The sequence below is a fragment of the Macaca thibetana genome, chromosome 7 (genome assembly GCF_024542745.1).
Source record: "Macaca thibetana thibetana isolate TM-01 chromosome 7, ASM2454274v1, whole genome shotgun sequence".
Taxonomy (NCBI): Eukaryota; Metazoa; Chordata; class Mammalia; order Primates; family Cercopithecidae; genus Macaca; species Macaca thibetana.
This window is the reverse complement of record NC_065584.1, coordinates 34,149,816-34,175,256: the sequence shown is the minus strand read 5'-3', so window position 1 is coordinate 34,175,256 and position 25,441 is coordinate 34,149,816. Positions and strand designations below refer to the sequence as shown.

The 25,441-nt window shown below is 47.8% G+C and overlaps 2 protein-coding genes across 2 annotated transcripts in view; one reads left to right on the top strand and one right to left on the bottom strand.

Moving 5' to 3' along the window:
* HEATR4 (HEAT repeat containing 4) overlaps positions 1-25,441 on the bottom strand; it is a 95,298-nt gene that overhangs the window by 7,985 nt on the left and 61,872 nt on the right. Inside the window, exons 8-17 of the mRNA XM_050798686.1 lie at positions 23,584-23,745; positions 22,410-22,570; positions 20,431-20,535; positions 16,740-16,858; positions 13,844-14,024; positions 12,688-12,757; positions 11,767-11,956; positions 10,525-10,603; positions 7,835-7,994; positions 5,725-5,783 (exon numbers count right to left, since the gene is read on the bottom strand). Of these exons, the coding sequence (XP_050654643.1) occupies positions 5,725-5,783; positions 7,835-7,994; positions 10,525-10,603; positions 11,767-11,956; positions 12,688-12,757; positions 13,844-14,024; positions 16,740-16,858; positions 20,431-20,535; positions 22,410-22,570; positions 23,584-23,745 (1,286 nt within the window). The remainder of the gene's footprint in view (positions 1-5,724; positions 5,784-7,834; positions 7,995-10,524; positions 10,604-11,766; positions 11,957-12,687; positions 12,758-13,843; positions 14,025-16,739; positions 16,859-20,430; positions 20,536-22,409; positions 22,571-23,583; positions 23,746-25,441) is intronic.
* On the top strand, positions 3,499-13,952 carry RIOX1 (ribosomal oxygenase 1). The gene is made up of 3 exons (XM_050798750.1): positions 3,499-5,989; positions 6,788-6,964; positions 13,865-13,952. The coding sequence occupies exon 1, from the start codon at positions 3,674-3,676 to the stop codon at positions 5,600-5,602; it is 1,929 nt and encodes a 642-aa protein (XP_050654707.1). The 5' UTR covers positions 3,499-3,673; the 3' UTR covers positions 5,603-5,989; positions 6,788-6,964; positions 13,865-13,952.

Here is a 25,441-nt window from a genome sequence, read left to right as displayed (position 1 = left end):
GGGGATGATAGGCTGTAACGTTCTGTGACTTCAGTACCTAGCTGAGGAACTTGGATTAGTCAATGGGGCACATGGGTAGATTTTGAGTAGGGTGACGACAAGCTTGGGGCCTCAACTTGAGAAAATTAATCTTGCAGCTATCTGTGGTATAAATTGGCATGGGAGATGATATGGTTTGGCTCCAGGTCCCTACCCAAATCTCATGTGGGGATTTGTAATCCCCAATGTTGTGGGAGGGACCCGGTGGGAGGTGATTGGATCATGGAGGCAGATTTCTCCCTTGCTGCTTTCAATGATGGTGGTTGAGTTCTCACAAGATCTGGTTGTTTTTGTTTTTGTTTGAGATGGAGTCTCGCTCTGTCACCCAGGCTGGAGTGTAGTGACGCGATCTGGACTCACTGCGACCTCCACCTCCTGGGTTCATGCAATTCTCCTGCCTCAGCCTCCAGAATAGCTGGGACTACAGGCGTGTGCCATAATGCCCGGCTAATTTTTTGTATTTTTAGTAGAGATGGGGTTTCACCGTGTTAGCCAGGATGGTCTTGATCTCCTGACCTCGTGATCCACCCACCTCGGCCTCCTGAAATGCTGGGATTTCAGGCGTGAGCTTGCTTCCCCTTCACCTTCCACCATGATTTTAAGTTTCTTTAGGCCTCCCCAACCATGCTTCCTGTACAGCCTGAGGAACTGTGAGCCAATTAAACCTCTTTTCTTTATAAATTACTCAGTCTCAGGTAGTTCTTTATAGCAATGTGAGAACAGCTAATATAGGAGCAATTAACGGTAAAGAGATGGCTGGGCGCCGTAGCTCATGCCTGTAATTCCAGCATTTTGGGAGGCCGAGATGGGTGGATCACCTGAGGTCGGGAGTTTGAGACCAACCTGACCAACATGGTGAAACCCCATCTCTACTAAAAATACAAAAATTAGCTTCGGTGGTAGCAGGTGCTTATAATCCCAGCTACCTGGGAGGCTGAGGCAGGAGAATCACTTGAACTTGGGAGGCGGAGGTTGCACTGAGCCAAGATTGGGTCATTGCAACACAGGGGTTGGGGCAACACAGCAAGATCCTGTCTCAAAAAAAATAAAATAAAATAAAAAATAAAGGTAAAGAGACTAGTTGGGAGGCTATTTGTAATAAACCAGGATTTCGGCCGGGCGCGGTGGCTCAAGCCTGTAATCCCAGCACTTTGGGAGGCCGAGATGGGTGGATCACGAGGTCAGGAGATCGAGACCATCCTGGTGAACACAGTGAAACCCCGTCTCTACTAAAACTACCAAAAACTAGCCGGGCGAGGTGGCGGGGCGCCTGTAGTCCCAGCTACTCGGGAGGCTGAGGCAGGAGAATGGCGTGAACCCGGGAGGCGGAGCTTGCAGTGAGCTGAGATCAGGCCACTGCACTCCAGCCTGGGCGACAGAGCGAGACTCCGTCTCAAAAAAAAAAAAAAAAAAAAAAAAAAAAAAAAAAAACCAGGATTTCTCTGTCTCAACACTACACTACTGACATTTTGCATCGGATAATTATTTGTTGTGGGAGGGTCGTCCTTAGTATTGTAGAATGTTTAGCAGTGTCTCTAGTGTCTATTTACTAGATGTTAGACAACCCCTCGCCCCCATATGACATTGCCAAATGTCTCTATGGAGGCAATATCACCCTCAGTTGAGAACTGTGTGTGTAACAGACCATGTGAGAAATAAAAAAGGGTGGATGTTAGACATGGGTAAGGGCAAAATCTAAAAGCCTTGGCAAGTGTTTGGATAGGCGTGCAACTCAGAAAGAGGGAGTGTTGAAAGCTCAAACAGAGAAAGGTCCTAGAGGCCATGTATTGTAGTCTACTATGCTTATCATTTCTTGAAACATTGTAAACCCTCTTGGAAGGCAGTTTGGTAAAACCTATTAATAATCACAAAAAGTATCTTACTTTTTGACCTAGCACTTTTATTTCTTAAATGATTCAAATGAAGACAAGGAATCTTTATGTACAAAGCAATTAGTTGCATGACAGACAGTGACCATGTTCTCAAAAATTACACCCTCATGCCACCACATTGCCTGTTAAATTAGAGGCCCAGATTTAAGAACTCGAATTTAAGAGCCAGAGAAGTTGCAGCTAAAGAAACAAAATCTTAGAGGGGCAGGAAGGGCAGATATCAAGAATGCAAGTAGAGGAAAACATAACTTCTTTTTCGGAGAGAGGACAATGAATTTGAGAATTTGTATTGGAGAAAGGAGGGAGAGAAGTTAGGTGGAGGAACTCCTAGATAGGGCTTCAGTCAGCGAATTCATCTGCAGAGCAGAAGTTTATGGGGAACTCAAACTGCCTGGGGGCATTCCTTGAAAACAAGAATTCTGCACTTTTTGGTGAGAAGTTGCCGGTGGAACATCCTGTTCAGAAATGAGGACATCTAAGGAACACTGCAATATGCAAAGACTAGAAGGAAAGAACAGTCAAGTAGCCATTTCTCCTGGGGAGTCTCTAGTAACTTGATTTTGTGCTTCGTGTTGTTTTTTGAGACGGAGTGCGGTGGCGCGACCTCGGCTCACTACAACCTCCACCTCCCGGGTTCAAGCAATTCTCCTGTATCAGCCTCCCAAGTAGCTGGGACTACAGGTGCAAGCCAACACACCTGGCTAATTTTTGTAATTATTATTATTATTTTTTTTTTTAATTTTTTTGAGGTGGAGTCTCGCTCTGTTGCCCAGGCTGGAGTGCAGTGGTGCCATCTTGGCTCACTGCAAGCTCTGCCTCCTGGGTTCACACCATTCTCCTGCCTCAGCCTCCCGAGTAGCTGGGACTACAGGCGCCCGCCACCACGCCCGGCTAATTTTTTGTATTTTTCTTTTTTAGTAGAGACGGAGTTTCACCTTGTTAGCCAGGATGGTCTCGATCTCCTGAGCTCGTGATCCGCCCGCCTAGGCCTCCCAAAGTGCTGGGATTACAGGCGTGAGCCACCACGCCTGAGCAATTCTTGTAATTTTAGTAGAGACGGGGTTCCACCATATTGGTCAGGTTGGTCTCGAACTCCTGTCCTCAGGTGATCCACACACCTCGGTCTCTGAAAGTGCTAAGATTACAGGCGTGAACCACCGCGCTTGGCTGCAACTTGATTTTTAAATTGCTCTCTGAGTGTAGATTCCTTGTTTGTTTGGCAAGGGTTCTTGCCGCTATAGTTTGAAGCCAAACTTTTTTTTTTTTTTTTTTTTTTTTTTGAGACGGAGTCTCGCTCTGTCGCCCAGGTTGGAGTGCAGTGGCCGGATCTCAGCTCACTGCAAGCTCCACCTCCCAGGTTTACGCCATTCTCCTGCCTCAGCCTCCTGAGTAGCTGGGACCACAGGCGCCCGCCACCTCGCCCGGCTAGTTTTTTGTATTTTTAGTAGAGACGGGGTTTCACCGTGTTAGCCAGGATGGTCTCGATCTCCTGACCTCGTGATCCGCCCGTCTCGGCCTCCCAAAGTGCTGGGATTACAGGCTTGAGCCACCGCGCCCGGCGTAGCCAAACATTTAAAGAAAGAGAGCGGGAGGGACCGAATAGAAGAATGGTGGGCGTGGCCAACCCCAAGGTGGCTGGAGGCCGCGCCCCCTTCCCAGAGTGCACCGCAGCCGCTGCATTCAGGAACCTCTATAGCCTCGGCCCCGGCCGGAGGGGGAAGACGATCTAGTCTGGTCTCGCCATGGATGGGCTCCAGGCCAGTGCAGGGCCGTTGAGGCGCGGGCGGCCGAGGCGCCGGCGCAAGTCTCAGCCACACAGCGGGTCGGTCCTGGCCCTGCCCTTGAGGCCCAGGAAGATACGAAGGCAAGTGAGAGGTACTGTACCCACCATGGCGCAGGTGCTGAGGGCGCAGACGCTGCCTAGCAAGGACTCGGAGGACTCGAGGGTGGAGTCGACGGCCGAAGACCTGGGGGACACGCTACCCGGTGGGGCGGCGGTGGCGGCCGTCCCGGACGCAGCCCGGCGAGAGCCATACGGCCACCTGGGGCCCGCAGAGCTGCTGGAGGCCTCGCCCGCCGCGCGCTCCCTGCAGACCCCGCCGGCGCGCCTGGTGCCGGCTTCCGCGCCGCCCGCAAGCCTGGTGGAGGTGCCCGCCGCGCCGGCCCGGGTGATGGAGACTTCGGCCCTGCTGTGTACCGCGCAGCACTTCGCGGCCGCCCAGTCGTCCGGGGCCTCTGCGACGGCGTCAGGGCCGCAGGTGGATAACACGGGTGGGGAGCCGGCTTGGGACTCCCCGCTGCGGCGCGTCTTGGCCGAGCTGAACCGCATCCCCAGCAGCCGGCGGCGAGCGGCGCGCCTCTTTGAGTGGCTCATCGCGCCCATGCCGCCAGATCACTTCTACCGGCGCCTATGGGAGCGGGAGGCAGTGCTGGTGCGGCGGCAGGACCACACCTACTACCAGGGACTTTTCTCTACTGCCGACCTGGACTTGATGCTGCGCAACGAGGAGGTGCAATTCGGCCAGCACTTGGACGCCGCTCGCTACATCAACGGGCGACGCGAGACCCTGAACCCACCCGGCCGCGCGCTGCCCGCCGCCGCGTGGTCCCTGTACCAGGCCGGCTGCTCCCTGCGCCTCCTCTGTCCGCAGGCTTTCTCTACCACTGTGTGGCAGTTTTTGGCTGTGCTTCAAGAGCAGTTTGGAAGCATGGCAGGCTCCAACGTTTACCTCACGCCACCTAACTCGCAGGGCTTTGCCCCCCACTACGACGACATCGAGGCCTTCGTGCTGCAGCTGGAAGGTAGGAAACTCTGGCGTGTATACCGACCCCGAGTCCCAACCGAGGAACTGGCTCTGACATCCAGCCCCAACTTCAGTCAGGATGACCTCGGTGAGCCGGTGCTGCAGACCGTGCTGGAACCTGGAGATTTGCTGTATTTTCCTCGGGGCTTCATTCACCAAGCTGAATGCCAGGATGGAGTCCACTCTCTGCACCTCACCTTGTCCACGTACCAGCGCAATACCTGGGGTGACTTCTTAGAGACCATACTGCCTCTGGCCGTGCAGGCTGCAATGGAAGAAAATGTGGAGTTTCGGAGGGGTCTGCCCCGAGACTTCATGGATTACATGGGGGCCCAGCATTCAGATTCTAAGGATCCGCGAAGAACCGCTTTCATGGAGAAGGTGCGGGTCTTGGTTGCCCGCCTGGGACACTTTGCTCCTGTCGATGCTGTGGCCGACCAGAGAGCCAAAGACTTCATCCACGATTCTCTGCCCCCTGTTTTGACTGATAGGGAGAGGGCACTAAGTGTTTACGGGCTTCCAATTCGCTGGGAGGCTGGAGAACCTGTAAATGTGGGGGCCCAGTTGACAACAGAAACAGAAGTCCACATGCTTCAGGATGGGATAGCTCGGCTGGTGGGTGAGGGGGGCCATTTGTTTCTCTATTACACAGTGGAAAACTCCCGTGTGTATCATCTGGAAGAACCCAAATGCTTGGAAATATACCCCCAGCAAGCTGATGCCATGGAACTGTTGCTTCGTTCTTACCCAGAGTTTGTGAGAGTGGGGGACCTGCCCTGTGACAGTGTGGAGGACCAGCTTTCCTTGGCAACCATGTTGTATGATAAGGGGCTGCTGCTCACCAAGATGCCTCTAGCCCTAAATTAGTTTCTTGCTGATTGCTGGAAACAAGGCAGTAGTGATTCTCCCCTGCCACTGCTACTTTTTTTTTTTTCTTTTTTTGAAACTCATGTTCTTACCTTGATAACCATCAGTGTGCTCACATTTACCTTTATGACTGCTTCAATGTCGCAAACCTCAGAAGGTCTTCTAGGAAGAACCATCTCATCTAGGTACAAAAGGAAAAGGAGAAGTTGGAGGTGGAAAAAAACCCTTGATCCGTGATCATTTCAGAGCACCAACTTCATCACCCTCAGGCTTCAGTGTACTGGGTGGCACTGATCATGTCATTCTGCTTGAGACCGACATTAGATTTTTTTTGGAATTTGGATCTTTCATCTGAGTTCTTTTTCATTGTTTGGAGGGAGGGTTGGGGTCAGTATCCTGTTATTGTTAAATTTGTATGAACCTTAGAAAAGTTATTAAAGTGCCAAAGAATGTTTCCCTTTTCTAATGCTAGATTATTATGTGGGATGGTTTGAAGACATGCAGGAGCAGGAGGAAGATAGGGAAAATCTACAATGGCTGAAGTGAAAAGCAACTTGGGGTGGTTGTAGAATGTAAAAGGAGCATGTTAATCTCTTAAGGAAGAGAATCTCAGGCTAGGTGCGGTGCTCATGCCTGTAATCCCAGCACTTTGGGAGGCCAAGGCAGGTGGATCACCTGAGGTCAGCAGTTTGAGACCAGCCTGGCCAACATGGCAGAACCCCATCTCTAGTAAAAATACAAAAATTAGCCAGGCATGGTGGCACATGCCTGTAATCCCAGCTACTAGGGGGCTGAGGCAGGAGAATCGCTTGAACCTGAGAGGCGGAAGTTGCAGTGAGCTGAGATCGTGCCACTGCACTCCAGCCTGGGCAACAGAGCGAGACTCGATCTCAAAAATCTCATCTGATTGGGACCAATTCACTAACTTTGGGGATAATTTATGCTATTTAATTATGCAACCCAATTCTAATAGAAAAATTATTTCGTACTAGCTAGTTCAGTTTTAAGAGCATGGTATGTTTTTGCTCACTGTTTGCTTGCATCCATGGCTGGCACTGCTGTCATAAGGGCAGCATGTCACCTAGTTGTGCCTTCATGGACCTTCGGCAACCAACTTTTAGCAAGCTGGCCATGAAGGAAGGCTGGTGTTCAAGTTACTTTCCACTCTCATTTTTATTCTGGCAGTTGGAAGAAACTTCCCCAAATCTGACAAGTGAATATTCTCATGGTTGGTGGAAAAGTGCCTGATGTACCAGAAAGAGCACTGGACTCGGAACCAGAAGACCTGGGTTTGGGGTGGTAGCTGGTAGGCAGCTGGCTGAGTGACCTGAGGTTGCTGCTATGCTCGGACACACAGATTTTGTAAGTATATTTTGGTACAGCTTGATTTCTGCACCTTCATCATTTAGGTTGTGTCTGGGACTCTTAAGAGTCTATCACCATAATGGATAGTTTTCTGTTGTTTAAGGTTGAGAACTTTATAAGGTCTTTTTTAAAAAGTTACAAAAGCATAGACATACATTAAGTAAAAATGATAGTTCTCCCTCCAACCCCACTTTCCAGAGATAAGCACTATTTTTTGTTTGTTTGAGACAGGGTCCCACTCTGTTGCCCAGGCTGGGGTGCAGTGGTGAGATCTTGGGTTACTGCAGCCTCAACCTCCTGGGCTCAAGCAATCCTCCCACCTCAGCCTCCTTAGTAGATAGGACTTCCGGTGTGTGCCACCACACCCAGATAATTTTTATTTATTTATTTATTTATTTTTGTAGAGATGGAGGGGTCTTGCTATGTTGCCCAGACTGGTTTTGAACTCCTGGCCTGGGGTGATCCTCCCATCGTGGCCTCCCAAAGCACTGGGATTTCAGGTGTGCACCACCATGCCCGACCACCAGCCACTACCACTATTAAGGTTAAGCTCATAAAGCTTTTTTGGGTGCTTAATCAAACATACATGGTAGTAGTGTTTTATAAAGACTTGTGTTTTTCTGATATGTCCTTCTTTAAATCAGTTCAAGTAGAGATAACTTTTTTTTTTAAGGGAGAAAATATATGAATAAAAACCTGGGGAACAAAAAAAAATAACAAAGACTGAGTGGATGGTAGCCAAGAGGGAAGGACCCTTTCCTGACTCTTTCTTCCTCCAAGCCTTGCTACTAAGTCCCAAAACATCCAGATCCTGGAAGAGGCTTATTAAAGGAATCAAGGCATAGAACTCACCCCTAGGAAACCTACCCTGAAAAGTTTCTTGGAGTAAAGTTTGGAGTGTTAGTGGTTCTTGTTCTCCTTTGGGTTTCAAGTAAACACGTTTTGCTTCCTCCCTCACTTTTCCCATGACTATCTCCAGCTTGAGTATTTTCTGTATCAGCAAGTCCTTTTGGCTTAGTGTTTTAATCTAAATTAGAACAAATAATGCAAAACAAAACACCTGTACTAGGCAGCAAATTATCAAAAAATGAACAAATAATGCAAAACAACACCTGTACTAGGCAGCAAATTATCAAAAAACAAAAAAAATTAATAAAATAATTGTGGGAGGCTGAGGAGGGAGGATCACTTGAGCCCAACAGTTCAAGGCTACAGTGAGCTGTGATCATGCCACTGCACTCTAGCCTGGGCAACAAAGTGAGACCCTGTCTCTAGAAAAAAAAGAAGTAACTAATTGCATATGCTTATCAGTAGTAGGCGGTACATAAATGCTTGAGAACATTGTTCTCTTATGATATTGGTTGGAGATTTTTTATACCTGTTCATGAAAATTTTACTTCAGGGCTGGGCGCGGTGGCTCAAGCCTGTAATCCCAGCACTTTGGGAGGCCGAGACGGGCGGATCACGAGGTCAGGAGATCGAGACCATTCTGGCTAACACAGTGAAACTCCGTCTGTACTAAAAAATACAAAAAACTAGCCGGGCGAGGTGGCGGGCGCCTGTAGTCCCAGCTACTCCGGAGGCTGAGGCAGGAGAATGGTGTAAACCTGGGAGGCGGAGCTTGCAGTGAGCTGAGATCCGGCCACTGCACTCCAGCCTGGGCGACAGAGCGAGACTCCGTCTCAAAAAAAAGAAAGAAAGAAAGAAAGAAATGTGGCCGGGCGCGGTGGCTCAAGCCTGTAATCCCAGCACTTTGGGAGGCCGAGACGGGCGGATCACGAGGTCAGAAGATCGAGACCATCCTGGCTAACATGGTGAAACCCCGTCTCTACTAAAAAAATACAAAAAAATAGCCGGGCGCGGTGGCGGGCGCCTGTAGTTCCAGCTACTCGGGAGGCTGAGACAGGAGAATGGCGTAAACCCGGGAGGCGGAGCTTGCAGTGAGCTGAGATCCGGCCACTGCACTCCAGCCTGGGCCCCAGAGCGAGACTCTGTCTCAAAAAAAAAAAAAAAAAAAAAAAAGAAAGAAAGAAATGTTTGCTTGGTGTGAAGTTGGTTTCTTGAATTACCTTTTCAAAGTCCTTTCTCCTCTATTCCTTCATCTCATCTAACAGTTTTGAAAAATTAAAACAATCCAGGCCAGGCGTAATGGCTCATGCCTGTAATCCCAGCACTTTGGGAGGCTGAGGCGGGTGGAGGGTGGATCACTTGAGGCCAGGAGTTCAAGACCAGCCTGGCCAACATAGCAAAACCTTGTCTCCACTAAAAACACAAAAAAATTAGTTGGGCGTGGTAGCACATGCCTATAATCCCAGCTACTTTGGTGACTGAGCCACGAGAATCACTTGAACCCAGGAGGTGGAGGTTGCAGTGAGCCAAGATCACACCACTGCACTCCAGCCTAGGCGACAGAGCGAGACTGTCCCCCCCTCCAAAAAAAAAGGAAAAATTATATTAATGCTTTCAGCTAGAGATTTTCTCTGGTGAGAGAACCCAGATTAGGAATTCAGAAAAGAAGAAAATCTAGGGGGCCAGCTCTTGTCCCTTATTCCTTCTCTATGCTTATTTGCAAAAAAGGAAAAATAAACAACTTGGGTTTGGGGATGATGGGGAGAAAACCGGAAGGGAGGGAAATAGTATTTCTGAAACAATAACAATAAACTGATTTTTGAGCGCTGCTTGATAGGACTAATAGGATTTTTGTTTTGTTTTTGTCTTTACTAGTAAGACCTTATAACCCAATTGTGCACAGGTGCTTTGCATTTTCTTTTTTTTTTTTTTTTTTTTTTTTTGAGACGGAGTCTCGCTCTGTCGCCCAGGCTGGAGTGCAGTGGCCGGGTCTCAGCTCACTGCAAGCTCCGCCTCCCGGGTTCACGCCATTCTCCTGCCTCAGCCTCCGGAGTAGCTGGGACTACAGGCGCCCGCCACCTCGCCCGGCTAGTTTTTTGTATTTTTAGTAGAGACGGGGTTTCACCATGTTAGCCAGGATGGTCTCGATCTCCTGACCTTGTGATCCGCCTGTCTCGGCCTCCCAAAGTGCTGGGATTACAGGCTTGAGCCACCGCGCCCGGCCTGCATTTTCAAATGATGCGGCATCTGTGTCTGGGGTTTTTGAAAGTATTTCTTTTTTTTTTTTTTTTTTTTTTTTTTTTTTTTTTTTTTTTTTTTTTGAGACGGAATCTCACGCTGTTGCCCAGGCTGGAGTGCAGTGGCGCGATCTCGGCTCACTGCAAGCTCCGCCTCCCGGGTTCCCGCCATTCTCCAGCCTCAGCCTCCTGAGTAGCTGGGACTACAGGCGCCTGCCACCGCGCCCGGCTAATTTTTTGTATTTTTAGTAGAGACGGGGTTTCACTGTGGTCTCGATCTCCTGACCTTGTGATCCGCCCGCCTCGGCCTCCCAAAGTGCTGGGATTACAGGCTTGAGCCACCGCGCCCGGCCTTTTGAAAGTATTTCTATGGTGGGAAAAAGGGTATGTACATATTTGAGGAGGACAGGGTCTGAGGAACTCTTGAGAGCCCTGAATTTTCTCTTGAAAACAGAGCTTGCACTTATTTACCCTGTTCTTGATCTCCTGAAGCATTTCTTGGTTTCCTTCATTTCCTAAGTTGAGTATCTTCATTGTCTGGTACACTTCTCTGAAAGATAAGAAGGACTTCTTAGATTATTCTACCCTGCCCTTTAAAGAAGTATGGGGATAGAAAATACAGGACTTGGATCAGTTAAGAATCCCAAGTTCCAATCCTAACTGTGCAGTTTTCTGAGCCTTATATGCAAAAATGGTGTAATGCTTAGCTTATAGGAATACTATACAGTTTTTGAGACAATATACTTGTGGGTTTTTTTGTTTGTTTTTTGTTTTTTCCGAGATGGAGTCTTGCTCTGTTGCCCAGAGCTGGAGTGCAATGGCGTGATCTCGGCTCAGTGCAACCTCCGCCTCCCAGGTTCAAGCGATTCTCCTGCCTCAGCCTCCTGAGTAGCTGGGATTATAGGTGTGCACCACCATGCCCAGCTAATTTTTATATTTTTAGTAGCGATGGGGTTTTACCATGTTGACCAGGCTGGTCTAGAACTCCTGACCTCAGGTGATCCACCCATCTTGGCCTCCCAAAGTGTTGGGGCTACAGGTGTGAGCCACCACACCTTGCCATGCCCGTCTAATTTTTGTATTTTTAGTAGAGACGGGTTTTGCAGTGTTGGCCAGGCTGGTCTCAAACTCCTGACCTCAGGTGATCCATCTGCCTCGGCCTCCCAAAGTGTTGGGATTACAGATGTGAGCCACTGCATCTGGCCAAGACAATATATTTGAAGGTGCCAATAGGTAGCATTTACTGAACACCTTTATGACAGGCGCTAAACATGTCATCTCATTACTTGTCACCACAACTCTATAATGTAGACTATCACCTGCATTTGATAGATTGAAAAAAATGGGCTCACAGAGTTTAAATACCTTACACAGGCTCACATAGCTCTTGCATGCCAGAGCTGGAATTCAAACCCTGGTCTTTTTCACTCTAAAACTTGTTCCAATAGGCACTTGATAAATGTTAGTTGAATGTATGAATAACTTAAAACCATCCTGGTGGGGAGAAAAGATGCATGAACTACGTAAGTTTGACTTTCAATCTAATTTAGGCCAGTTTTTCTGTTACCTATGTGGGTGAGTGGTGAATGCGCAGGTGAGACTGTGCTTTTACTGCCATTAGGCAGCCTGGAAAGTCAGGAATATATTCAATGAGCAAAGATGTGAGAGTTGGCCGTATAAGGTCATGGTGGGAGCCAGAGGTTTAGTGCTTACTTTAGAACAGCATCGTGGTTCTCCAGGAGCAGCACGTCTAGGAAGGTGTCCCTGACCCGGTCCCCTTGAAGTTTCAGGGCTAGGATGCTACGGCAAGCTTCCAGCCGTACACCTGGTGACTCTTCATAGTGAATAGCCCAGAGCAGAAGATCCGTCAGCTTGGGACTTACTTGCCCAATCTGTCCCAAAGCTGCAGAGATTAGAGGGCAGCATGTCCCTGAAGACTGAGCTTACTATATTCTAGCATCCAGAAATAAACTGAGTTTTGCAAACAGTACTTTCCCTTTTGGATGGTAATCACCATTATAATTTTAAGGGTAGGTTAGAGTGGGACATTACCTCCAAAGAATTCCTAGAAGAGGGATGTTCCATCCCATCCTTGCTCATTAGGATATTTGCCTATTTCGGGGATGAAATATAGAACAGATAACATGGAAGATCCACCTAGTCCCAGCAGGGTGATGGGGAAAGGAGGCACAATTATTTATCTATGTCAAAAAGAGAAGCAATGCCAAAGATTCTAAAAAGAAACTAGGCTGATTAAGGGGCAGGGTTTTAGGGCTGTAGCAGTCTTGAAACTGATCTGCCTTATAGAGCGTAATAGTTGAGATATCCAAGGAAAGCAAGATGCATCCAGCAGTGGATACATACTTGGATGTTATCCTTAATTCTGTTGGCTGGGACTGTCTTGTCAGCCCTGTCTTTAACTTAAGATTGACATATACCTAGACTCAGGATCTTTCACTAAAAATTGAAGAAGAAAATTATCTTTCTCTTCTCAGACAAGGAACTTCTGAGAAGCTAAGATCATTACCTCTCCTGCACTTCACCCCTTTATTAGAGAGTTTCTGGGGATCATTTATACTTGCATAGGGAAAGGTATTTAAGGTTTAAGAGTTTGGGACACTACTTCTATAATACCTCGAATGGCAAAGGCCTTGATTTTCCAGTAAGGATCTCTCTGCATCAGGTTCAGGAGGCATTCAAGCACCTGGGATGGATAAAAGGCAGTGTTAAGTGGGGAGGACCAGAGCAAGAATGAACCAGAAGCAACTGGGTGCAGTGGCGCACACCTGTAATCCCAGCATTTTGGGATGCCAAGGTGGGCGGATCACTTGAGGTCAGGAGTTTGAGACCAGCCTGGCCAATGTGGTGAAACCTTGTCTCTACTAAAAATACAAAAATTAGCCGGGCATGGTGTCACATGCCTGTAATCCCAGCTACTTGGAGGCTGAGGCAGGAGAATTGCTTGAACCCGGGAGGTGGAGGTTGTAGTAAGCTGAGATCGTGCCACTGTACTCCAGCCTAGGTGACAGAGCGAGACTCCATCTCAAAAAAGCAAAAAAACAAAACAAAGCAAAATAATGAATCAGAAACAGGGACACCACTTATCTCTAAAAGGAGCTATAATTGAAAAATGACCTATCAATTCTGGTGACAAATGAGCTGGAGCCTAAAGTACCAACCTGTATGCATAGTGAGTAGATTAGCTGAATTATCTGCTATTGATTTTCTCAGTCTACAGATCTGTAGCCATATGGCTTCTCTTGAACACTTCAAATAGATTTTTCCCTAATAACGGAATTATAACTCCATTTATGGGAGTTGATCCTAAAGCCCATCAGCACCCAGGTAATGAGAAGCTAGTTAACTGAGGTGAGAACAGGATTCAGGGGTGTGCTCTAGAACTGAAGTCTGGGCTGGCTGGGAGCTAAACCAAGCTTGTCCAATATGTGGCCCAGAACGACCTTGAATGTGACCCAACACAAGTTCGTAAACTTTCTTAAAACATGAGATTTATGCATGGACCTTTTTTTTTTTAAAGCTCATCAACTATCGTTAGTGTTAGTGTACTTTATGTGTGGCCCAAGACAATTCTTCCAGTGTGGCCCAAGGAAGCCAAAAGATTGCACGCCCCTGAAACGGTCCTGTTTGAAGTGGCTTATGTACCCCCTTCCCAGTTCCGATCTCTCATTCTGTGTCCCTGCAGAATGTTGAGCATACTGTGCACAACCAGGGAAGGTAATGCCCTCTTCAGGTCAATCAGGTACGATAAGAATATGTTTCCCTGACTCACCATCTTGTCGCGGATTTGCAGGGCACCAGCTGCCAAACAGGCTGCCCGCCGGACTGCTGTGAAGTCATCAGAGAAGCAGTGCAGGAAGCTTGGGAGAAGCTTGGCGGTCATAAGCTTGAGCTCACCTATCAGGGAGAGAGCTTCCACACGCTCCTGGGAATTTCCTTGACCCAGCTTGACCCTGTAAGGCACAAGTTGCTTTTCTTTCGCTTCCTTAAACTTTCAGTACCTAACTCCCAACCCCAATGTATGCCCTCCTGATAAAATCCGAGTTCTGTAGGCTGTCAATCCCAGTTAGCCTTATGCTCATAAGGTAAGTTTTACTGGGTACAGAGCTCGATTGTCTTCTTTACTTGAATCCCTAATTCATAGCTATTCGGTAATTAGGTAATGCAGGGCTTTCAGTTACATTGAATGACTGAATAAAGGAAAATGTCAACTTGCACCTCTTTTCACAGTCAAGTTCTCTTCTCCATCGCCCTCACGTGTGCCATGATTATTTCTGCATTTGGCTTCCAGCCTAGAATGCCTATGTAGTCTTTTTGTTTGTTTAAATTATTTTTATTTAATTTATTATTATTATTATTTGGAGACGGAGTCTTGCTCTGTCTCCCAGGCTGGAGTGCAGTGGTGCAATCTTGGCTCACTGCAAGCTCCACCTCCTGGGTTCATGCCATTCTCCTGCCTCAGCCTCCTGAGTAGTTGGGACTATAGGCACCCACCACCACGCCTGGCTAATTTTGTTTTTCTTGTATTTTTAGTAGAGACGGGGTTTCTTTTTCTTTTTCTTTCTTTTTTTTTTTTTTGAGACAGAGTCTTGCTCTGTCGCCCAGGCTGGAGTGCAATGGTGCCATCTCGGCTCACTGCAAGCTCTGCCTCCCGGGTTCACGCCATTCTCCTGCCTCAGCCTCCCGAGTAACTGGGACTACAGGTGCCCACAACCACACCCGGCTAATTTTTTTTGTATTTTTAGTAGAGACGGGGTTTCACTGTGTTAGCCAGGGTGGTCTCAATCTCCTGACCTTGTGATCCTCCCGTCTCAGCCTCCCAAAGTGCTGGGATTACAGGTGTGAGCCACCATGCCCGGCCTTAAATTATTTTTAGAGATGGAGTCTTGCTATTGCCCGGGCTGGTCTTGAACTCCTGACCTCAAGTGATTCTCCTGCCTCAGCCTGAGTAGCTGGGATTATAGGCACTTACCCACTCTGCCTGGCTCCTATGCAGTTTCTCTCTCTTTTTTTTTTTTTTTTTTTTTTTTTGAGATAGGGTCTTTCTCTGTTGCCCAGGCTGGAATGCAGTGGCATGATGATGGCTCATGACAGCCTTGGACTTCCTGGACCCTGGCAATCCTCTTGCTTCAGCCTCCCAAGTAGCTGGGACTACAGGCATACACCACCACACTGGCTAATTTATTTTTATTTTTATTTATTTTATTTTATTTTTTTTTTGAGACGGAGTCTCGCTCTGTAGCCCAGGCTGGAGTGCAGTGGCCGGATCTCAGCTCACTGCAAGCTCCGCCTCCCGGGTTCACGCCATTCTCCGGCCTCAGCCTCCCGAGTAGCTGGGACTACAGGCGCCCGCCACCTCGCCCGGCTATTTTTTTGTATTTCTTAGTAGAGACGGGGTTTCACCGTGTTAGCCAGGATGGTCTCGATCTCCTGACCTCGTGATCCGCCCGTCTCGGCCTCCCAAAGTGCTGGGATTACAGGCTTGAGCCACCGCGCCCGGCCTATTTTTATTTTTTATTATTATTTTTGAGACGGAGTCTCACTCTGTTGCCCAGGCTGGAGTGCAGTGGCACGATCTCCGCTCACTGCAAGCTCCGCCTCCTGGGTTCACGCCATTCTCCTGCCTCAGCCTCCTGAATAGCTGGGACTACAGGCGCCCACCACCACGCCATTTTGTATTTTTAGTAGAGACGGGGTTTCACCATGTTAGCCAGGATGGTCTCGATCTCCTGAGCTCGTGATCCGCCTGCCTTGGCCTCCCAAAGTGCTGGGATTACAGGCATGAGCCACCGTGCCCGGCCAATTTTTTTTTTTTTTTATTTTTAGTAGAGACAAGGTCTTGCTATGTTGCCCAGGCTGGTCTCGAATTCCTGGGCTCAATTGAGCCTCCTGCTTCGGAGTCTCAAAGTGTTGGGATTATAGATGTGTGCCACTGGGCTGGCCCTCCTGTGCAATCCCTCTGTGAAACTTGGCCTTACACCTCTAGCCACGCTAAGTATTCCATTTTTCTGCTCCAGCAGTTATGGTATATGGCATTTGTTCTAGTTTTTAATGATTTGGTATTTTTAATTAGGTGTTTGTAATTTTGCATGTGGTCATCAGAATTGCATCATACTTTCGAACACCCTCCAACACCCAAACCATTGCCTCACGCCTACTGGGCACTCAATGATTCTTTCCCTAGTCACGTTGTTAGTTTGTAGGGACTGTTAATTTTTTACAGTGGGACCTGGTCCAGGGTCTGTACAGAGGAGCTAAACAAATGCTGGGTGGCTGAATCCCAGGCCTCCTAAGCACTTTTTCCTTTCTTTCTTTCTTTTTTTTTTTTTTTTTTTTTTTGAGACGGAGTCTTGGTCTGTCACCAGGCTGGAGTGCAGTGGCGCTATCTCTGCTCACTGCAACCTCCGCCTCCCTGGTTGAAGTGATTCTCCTGCCTCAGCCTCCCAAGTAGCTGTGACAACAGGTGTGTGCCACCATGCCCAGCTAATTTTTTTGTATTTTTAGTAAAGACAGAGTTTTACTGTGTTAGCCAGGATGGTCTCAATCTCCTGACCTCGTGGTCTGCCATCCTCAGCTTCCCAAAGTGTTGGGAGCGACCATGCCCGGCCTGCTTCCTAAACACTTCTAAGAATTTAGAAGAGTGTCTCCTCATGTTGACTGGGTCTTACCTGATTATGTCGTGCACCTCTTTCCCAAGGCTCATTTGCCCCAGCGCCTGCGCAGCTGCTCGCCTCACTTCCTTATTCCAGTCATTCCACATCAGCTGGATCAACTTATGTTTCATATCCTATAAGTAGATATGATCGTTAGCTATCACTTACTGAACGTTAATTTTGTGCTTGGCGTTGTGCTGTTTTTTCTTTTTTTACCCATCACTGTACTAATGAGGATTGTCGTGAGTGTTTTTTCCCATCCCTTACTCTCCCAAAGAATCCAGCGGGGCAGATATTGCTACCATTTACAGATGACAGAATGGAGGCTTTGATCAACTTGTCCAAGGTTAACCTGGTGAGTGCTGGAACCAGGACTCAAACCCAGCTCTCTCTCCCAAGCTCATCCTTTAAACTATATGGTATCAGTGCAAACATAATCTGTACCTGGGAGACTTAAAATTTGAAAATGATACTTGATGAGGTGACCAGCTCATTGCAGTTTGCCTGGGACTCTCCTGGTTTTGGTACTGAAAGTCCCATTGCCTGGACAAACCAGAATAGTTGGTCACTCTATAAGTGCACTTCTTTCAGAGAGGAATGGGCAAAGATTACTACACAATGATTGCGTAAATGTGCCCATGCTGTTCTCCCTGCTAGAAGTATCTCCCTTCTCTACTCCTACCTGGTACTTGATGTCTTTGTACTCTTCCTTTACGATTTAGCTCAAAAGCATCTCCTTCCTATCACACTGATCTTTTATTAAAAATTTTAAAAAATAAAAACATCTCCTTAGTGAAGTCTTCTTTGCCCCTTGTAAGCACAGGAAATCCCCACAACACCTCATAGCTGCTTCTGTTCTAGCTACTTACAACATTTACTAAGGGAAGACTTAGCCCTGCACCCCAGTGGTAGCATAGTGCCTAGCGCGCCAGACGTGGTCAGAAACTGCATGCTTACTGAATGAGTGAAAAGACTTATAGACATACTGCCTTTCTTAGCTCCAGCAGTCTGCCGTGAAGTCCTCATCATCTTTACCTCAGCCCCTGCTAGCTCTGCATGTCTTTTTACTTTCAGTTGACAATTCTAAGTGCCAAGTGCCAAGGAGGTGAAGGTACAGATGAATCAGATGTTGTTAAAGTGATATTGTTAAGATGCAGTTTCGGATTGAGCTGGCCTAAGATGAGATTTTTGCATTTCTTTTTTTTTTTTTTTGAGATGGAGTCTCACTCTTGTTGCTTAGGCTGAAGTGCAATGGCACGATCTTGGCTCACTGCAACCTCCACCTCCAGGGTTCAAGTGATTCTCCTGTCTCAGCCTCCTGAGTAGCTGGGATTATGGGCATGTGCCACCACGCCTGGCTAATTTTTTTTTTTGAGATAGAGTCTTGCTCTGTTGCCCAGGCTAGGGCACAGTGGCGCGATCTCAGCTCACTGCAACCTCCGCCTCCTGGGTTCACACCATTCTCCTGCCTTAGCCTCCCGAGTAGCTGGGACTACAGGCGCCTGCCACCACGCCCAGCTAATTTTTTGTATTTTTAGTAGAGACAGGGTTTCACTGTGTTAGCCAGGATGGTCTCGATCTCCTGAACTTGTGATCCGCCCGCCTTGGCCTCCCAAAGTGCTGGGATTACAGGCGTGAGCCACCGCGCCCGGCCTGTTTTTTTAGTAGAGACGGATTTTCTCCATGTTAGTCAGCCTGGTCTCAAACTCTCAACCTCAGGTGATCTGCCCTCCTCTGCCTCCCAAAGTGCTGAGATTGTAGGTGTGAGCCACCATGCCTGGCCGATTTTTGCATTTCTAATAAGCTCCTAGGTGATGCCTGTGCTGCTGGTCCAGGACTTTAGCAGCAGGGTGCTATAGCACTTGAGACAGAACTAACCCAAGTCCAAAACGTTTTCAGGTGATTACTCTATTGAGTGGCCAGATTTTGTGCTTCCCATATCAAAATGTCAGGGTTACAGAGTGGAGGGTGTTCACTTATCATGGAAATGGCAATGTTCTAGGCTATTCTGGAGATACCCAAAGTTATAAGGAAAAGACGAAGTAGCACATAGGAAGAAGGGAAGGCACCCATTTGGACACCTGAAGATGATTGGGAAATAATGGCAAAAACAAAGTGTTGCCTGGAATTCCCTCTACAGTTCTAGCTGAGCCCCACCATCTTCACTGACAGTTGGTTTTTTTTTTTTTTTTCAGATGGAGTCTTACTCTGTCGCCCAGGCTGGAGTGCAGTGGCGCGATCTCGGCTCACTGAAACCTCCATCTCCTAGGTTCAAGCGATTCTCCTCCCCAAGTAGCTGGGATTACAGGCGTGTGCCACCATGCCCAGCTAATTTTTGTATTTTTAGTAGAGACGGGGTTTCGCCATGATGACCAGGCTGGTTTCGAACTCCTGGTCTCAAGTGATCCACCCGCCTCAGCCTCCCAAGGTGCTGGGATTACAGGCATGAACCACTGCACCGGACCCCTTCACAGAACTTTAAGCAATAAATTTAACCCAAACTAATCTCTCTCTCTGAAAAGTTTTAAAAGAGTACCTTATATTTATTGCTTGTTCTTGAATCATCTGTATATATGAGTCTTATTCCTACCATAGTGTTAATTTTGTGAAAGCTGGGATGATGGTTTTTTGTTTGTTTGTTTTTTGAGACAGAGTCTCGCACTGTCGCCCAGGCTAGAGTGCAGTGGCACGATCTCGGTTCACTGCAACCTCTCCCTTCCAGGTTCAAGCAATTCTTGTGCCTCAGCCTCCCAGGTAGCTAGGATTACAGGTGCCAGCCACCACACCTAGCTAATTTTTGTATTTTAGTAGAGATGGGGTTTCACCATGTTGGCCAGGCTGGTCTCAAACTCCTGAGCTCTGATCCACCTGCCTTGGCCTCCCAAAGTGCTGGGATTACAGGTGTGAGCCACCGCGCCCAGCCGGGACTGTGTTTTATATGTGTGTGCCAAACACTCAGAGAACCACCACAGACACTCATTTAGATGGGTTTTTGGGTAGTTTAAGTCAGTGCTTCTCGAATGATCTTTGATGAAGAACCAATTTTGGGGGGAGGAAAATACTCCATTGACTGATAAAGTCTGTTGATATTGAGGCAATATCAAATTACTGTAAACGTTTCTTTTTTTTTTTTTTTTTTTTTTTTTTGAGATGGAGTCTCCCTCTGTCGCCCAGGCTAGAGTGCAGTGGTGAGATCTTGGCTCACTGCAACCTCAGCCTCCTGGGTTCAAGCATTTCTCCTGCCTCAGCCTCTCGAGTAGCTGGGATTATAGGCGCCCACCACCACACCCAGCTACTTTTTGTATTTTTAGTAGAGATGGAGTTTTCACCATGTTGGTCAGGCTTGTCTCAAGCTCCTGACCTCGTGATCCCCCCGCCTTGGCCTCCCCAAGTGCTGGGATTACAGATGTGAGCCACCACACTCAGCCTACTATAAACATTTCTAATCTCCTGTCAGTTTTTGTGCTATTTCATTGTGGATCAGTTACCAGCAGTTTGTGGACCAGCACTGCACTGAGAAGCATTGGCTTCTAGACAGACATGCTGGCATTTGAAGATAATTCTGGGCTAGAAGTAAGAAGTAGTGATGTGGGAACAGAGATCTGTTTGGTAAGAATGGGATACTACATAGCAGCAAAAAGTAGAAGGCCTCTGTAGCTCAGCCTCTTTTAGGCTTTCTGTCCTGGAGGAAAAGAAAGAGGTTTACCAAGCAGACTTTTCCACTGATCCGGGAGAAAACCTGGCAGGCCACAATCCGGTTCTTCCATTGACAGCTGTTCAGCTCCACAGCAAGCATGGTGTGTATCAGGGTCTGAGGAAATGGAAGACTTGTATGGATATTCACAATCACTTTTAGAGATACTAGAACCTTGAAGTATATTCTGACATGGCATCCTGCATAATTAATGTCACCAGTGGACTCACAAGAGATGGGGCATGTTTCCGTCTCAGCCAACTGACTCTGGGATCATAAATTGGGGAACAAAATACAAATTTAATAACCTAAACAGAAAACTGGGACCTTCCTTTCCTGACTTTGTTTTTACTACTAAAATGATTTTTATATACCTCAAGCTTATGACTTTCACATTACTATTGAAAGTAACTAAACACAAATGTAGGTCTCTGCAGTTTTCAATGGTAAACTTCTAGCAGAAGCAAATTCTACATGTCACAACTCTTCTTGCATATGCAAATAGAGATTATTTGCAACCTAATTCTGACTTTTCTCTCAGCTAACTGTTGTGACTTCCCCTTGTATACACCTCTACACCCAGGTTTACTCATGCTTATTCTACCTTATGCTTGACATCATCAACCCAACCGACTGCATTTTATCTAATTAACTAATTGTTTAATTAATTTTTTAGCCGGGCGCGGTGGCTCAAGCCTGTAATCCCAGCACTTTGGGAGGCCGAGACGGGCGGATCACGAGGTCAGATCGAAACCATCCTGGCTAACATGGTGAAACACCGTCTCCACTAAAGAAGACAAAAAACTGGCCGGGCGCGGTGGCTCAAGCCTGTAATCCCAGCACTTTGGGAGGCCGAGACGGGTGGATCACGAGGTCAGGAGATCGAGACCATCCTGGCTAACATGGTGAAACCCCGTCTCTACTAAAAATACAAAAAAAATTAGCCGGGCGTGGTGGCGGGCGCCTGTAGTCCCAGCTACTCGGGAGGCTGAGGCAGGAGAATGGCGTGAACCCGGGAGGCGGAGCTTGCAGTGAGCTGAGATCCGGCCACTGCACTCCAGCCTGGGTGACAGAGCAAGACTCCGTCTCAAAAAAAAAAAAGAATACAAAAAACTAGCCGGGCGAGGTGGCGGGCGCCCCTAGTCCTAGCTACTCGGGAGGCTGAGGCAGGAGAATGGCGTAAACCCGGGAGGCGGAGCTTGCAGTGAGCTGAGATCCGGCCACTGCACTCCAGCCTGGGTGACAGAGCCAGACTCCGTCTCAAAAAACCAAACAAACAAACAAACAAAATTAATTTTTTGAGACAGGGTCCTGCTCTGTCGCTCAGAATGGAGTACAGTGGTGTAATCTCAGCTCGCTGCAGCCTCAACCTGCCAGGCTCAAGTGATCCTCCCACCTCAGCCTCCTGAGTAGCTAGGATTACAGGCACACACCACCATGCCTGACTAATTTTATTTCTTTTTTTGTAGAGACAGAGTCTCACTATATTGCCCAGGCTGCTCTTGAACTCCTGGACCGAAGGGATACTCCCACCTCAGCCTCCCAAAGTGCTGGGATTAAAGGCGTGAGTGACAATGCCCAGCCCAGCTGCATTTTATTGTATTTTATTTGTTTGAGACAGAATCTTGCTCTATCACCTAGGCTGGAGTGTAGTGGCGTGATCTCAGCTCACTGCAACCTCCACCTCCCAGGCTCAAGCGATTCTCATGCTTCAGCCTCCCAAATAGCTGGGACTACAGGTGTGTACCATTGCACCTGGCTAATTTTTGTATTTTTAGTAGATATGGGCTTTCACCCATGTTGGCCAGTCTGGTCTGAAACTCCTGACCTCAAGTGATCCACCTGCCTCGGCCTCCTGAAGTGTTAGGATTACAGGCATGAGCCACTGCCCCGGCCCCAGCTGCCTGTTAGATGGCTTACATTCACTGACCTCAAAGACTTAATTGCTCCCCAAAACTGTTTCTTTCTCTGACCCGGTAATGGACACATACTGTCTTCTCACTCAGATGGCTCAGGAGGATATAAGACTGTTCCTCAGTGTCCTCATTCCTCTTTGTAAACAGCTGGTGGAGGATCCTCTTAATCACAGGGTAAGTGGCAGTACCTTCCAGAGCCAAGCACTGAGCTGCAGCCCAGCTATCCACACTGTTACCTGCCACAGTTGGGTGAAAAAGAGTTCAGAATGGTGATGTGTTTTCTCCCTAGAGAACAGCCTTTGAATTGATACCCAAGGCTGCTAGCCACCTGATATCTCACTTCCTTGTACCCCACTCAGTCTAGAAATACAATTCCTTATTTAAACCATATTTAGAAGAATCATATTGGCTGGGCACGGTGGCTAACACCTGTAATCCCCACACTTTGGGAGGCCAAAGTGGGCGGATCACCTAAGGTCAGGAGTTCAAGACCAGCCTGGCCAACATGGTGAAACCCCATCTCTACTAAAAATACAAAAATCAGCCAGGCATGGTGGCACGCGCCTGTAATCCCATGGAGTGGGAGGCTGAGGCAGGAGAATTGCTTGAACCCAGGAGGTGGAGGTTGCAGTGAGCCGAGATCCCACCATTGCACTCCATCCAGCCTGGGCAATAAGAGGTGAAACTCTGTCTAGAAAAAAAAAAAAAAAAAAAAAATTTAGTCCAGCTACCACTTGGTGGCAGTATATCTGTTTTGTTAAAGTACCTAGAAAGAAAAATTTTCTTTTTTTCCTTTTTTTTAAGAGACAGGGTCTTGCTCTGTCACCCAGGTTGGAGTACAGTGGCACCGCCGTGGCTTACTGCAGCTTCAACCCCCTGGGCTCAAGCTGACTCTGATAAGCATGTATACATAGGTCTGCCTCAGCCTCCGAGGTAGCTGGGTCTACAGGAGCACACCACCACACCTGGCTAATTTTAAAATTTTTTATAGAGATGGGGTCTTCTTATATTGCTCAGGCTGGTTTAGAACTCCTATGCTCAGGTGATCCTCTCACCTTGGCCTCCCAAAGTGTTGGGATTACAGGTGTGAGCGACAGCGTCTGGCCTTAATTTTCAAATGGTCTGACCTAAATCTAAACCCAATATAGCAGACATTGCAGAGCATGACAGTGGAGAGGAAAGGACTGGGAAAGCTGATAGTGAGATGTCTATCCCATATTTCCAAGTCAGAAGTAACGGAGTTACTCACCCTTCAGAAGGGCAGTCTGCATGATGTTCTGGGCAAGGGGATTATGTGACTGTATGGCATATTGGCATATTGCTGCTGCCATCCGCACATTGGCATTCTTGTCACAAAGAGCAGCCTCTAGGGCAGGCAGTAGAACCTCCGGCAAGTCCTGGATGGTCTGGTCTGTGATCAAAAGAGCCAGGTAAGAGAGTACTAGCTCCTTTGCTTTTCTCACACACAGCTTCCTTTCTACAGCCACGTGGTGGCCAACCTCAGTCCCAGTTGCAGTTGCTTAGTGCTATATAATATAATTACAGTTTAGCTGAGCCCTTGAGATGGGCAGGATTTTATGCTCAAGGTGTTAAAGCTCAACTCTGTGCTGGTATGCCAGTTCCCAGTCCTTCATCATCTGGCCTCTAAACAGCTATATTCAAGCTGAAGGAGAATGTTTCCAGCTATGCTACAGTGAACTACACCATTAGTTTTAGTGATTAAAAGCAACCAATTTGCCCCATGAGCCTTTATATAGATAGACACATAGATATAGATATTTATTTATTTAATATATTTTTTGAGACAGAGTCTCGCTCTGTCGCCTGGGCTGGAGTGCAGTGGTGTGATCTCCGCTCACTGCAAGCTCCGCCTCCTGGGTTCACGCCATTCTCCTGCCTCAGCCTCCCGAGTAGCTGGGACTACAGGCGCCCACCACCACGCACGGCTAATTTTTTGTATGTTTGGTAGACACGGGGTTTCACGGTGTTAGCCAGCATGGTCTCAATCTTCTGACCTTGTGATCCACCTTCCTTGCCCTCCCAAAGTGCTGGGATTACAGGCGTGAGCCCCTGCGCCCAGCCAAGCCTTTATATTTGTAAGAACAATTATATTTAGGTAGTGCTTTATAATATAGTGTTTTCACATTGATTATCTCATTGTCTTTCAATGTTGGTTGAATTAGGCAAGGTAGGTATCGTAGAGCTCACCAGGGAGTCTTTTTTGGTTCAACTAAACATTAAGGTTCATAAGACTGTCATGGGCCATGCATGGCACCAGAAGGATATGGGACAGGAGCATAGTTTGTCAACAGGGCAGCAGCATCAGGCATCCCTATTGGCTGGTGGTGTTTTTTTTGTTTTTTTTGTTGTTGTTGTTGTTGTTGTTGTTTTTTGAGATAGAGTTTTTGCTCTGTTGCCCAGGCTGGAGTACAATGGCACAATCTTGACTCACTGCAACCTCTGCTTCCTGGGTTCAGGCGATGCTTCTGCCTCAGCCTCCCGAGTATCTGGGACTACAGGCACCTGTCACCATGCCTGGCTAATTTTTGTACTTTTAGTAGAGACGAGGTTTCACCATGTTGGCCAGGCTGGTCTTGAACTCTTGACCTCAGGTGATCCACCTGCCTCGGCTTTCCGAAGTGCTGGAATTACAAGCGTGAGCCACCACGCCTGGCCTTGGCTGGAGTTCTTTTTTTTTTTTTTTTTTTTTTGAGACGGAGTCTTGCTCTGTGCCCCAGGCTGGAGTGCAGTGGCGCGATCTCGGCTCACTGCAAGCTCCGCCTCCCGGGTTCACGCCATTCTCCTGCCTCAGCCTCCCGAGTAGCTGGGACTACAGGCGCCCGCCACCTCACCCGGCTAATTTTCTTGTATTTTTAGTAGAGACGGGGTTTCACCGTGTTAGCCAGGATGGTCTCGATCTCCTGACCTCGTGATCCGCCCGTCTCGGCCTCCCAGAGTGCTGGGATTACAGGCTTGAGCCACAGCGCCCGGCCTGGCTGGAGTTCTTAAGGCTGTCTTGAGCATTCCACAGAGTCTTGGGGACAGCACAGGAGCATATTGTTTATTCACTGGGTGAAATTATGCTTTACAGGAACTAATATCTCTTA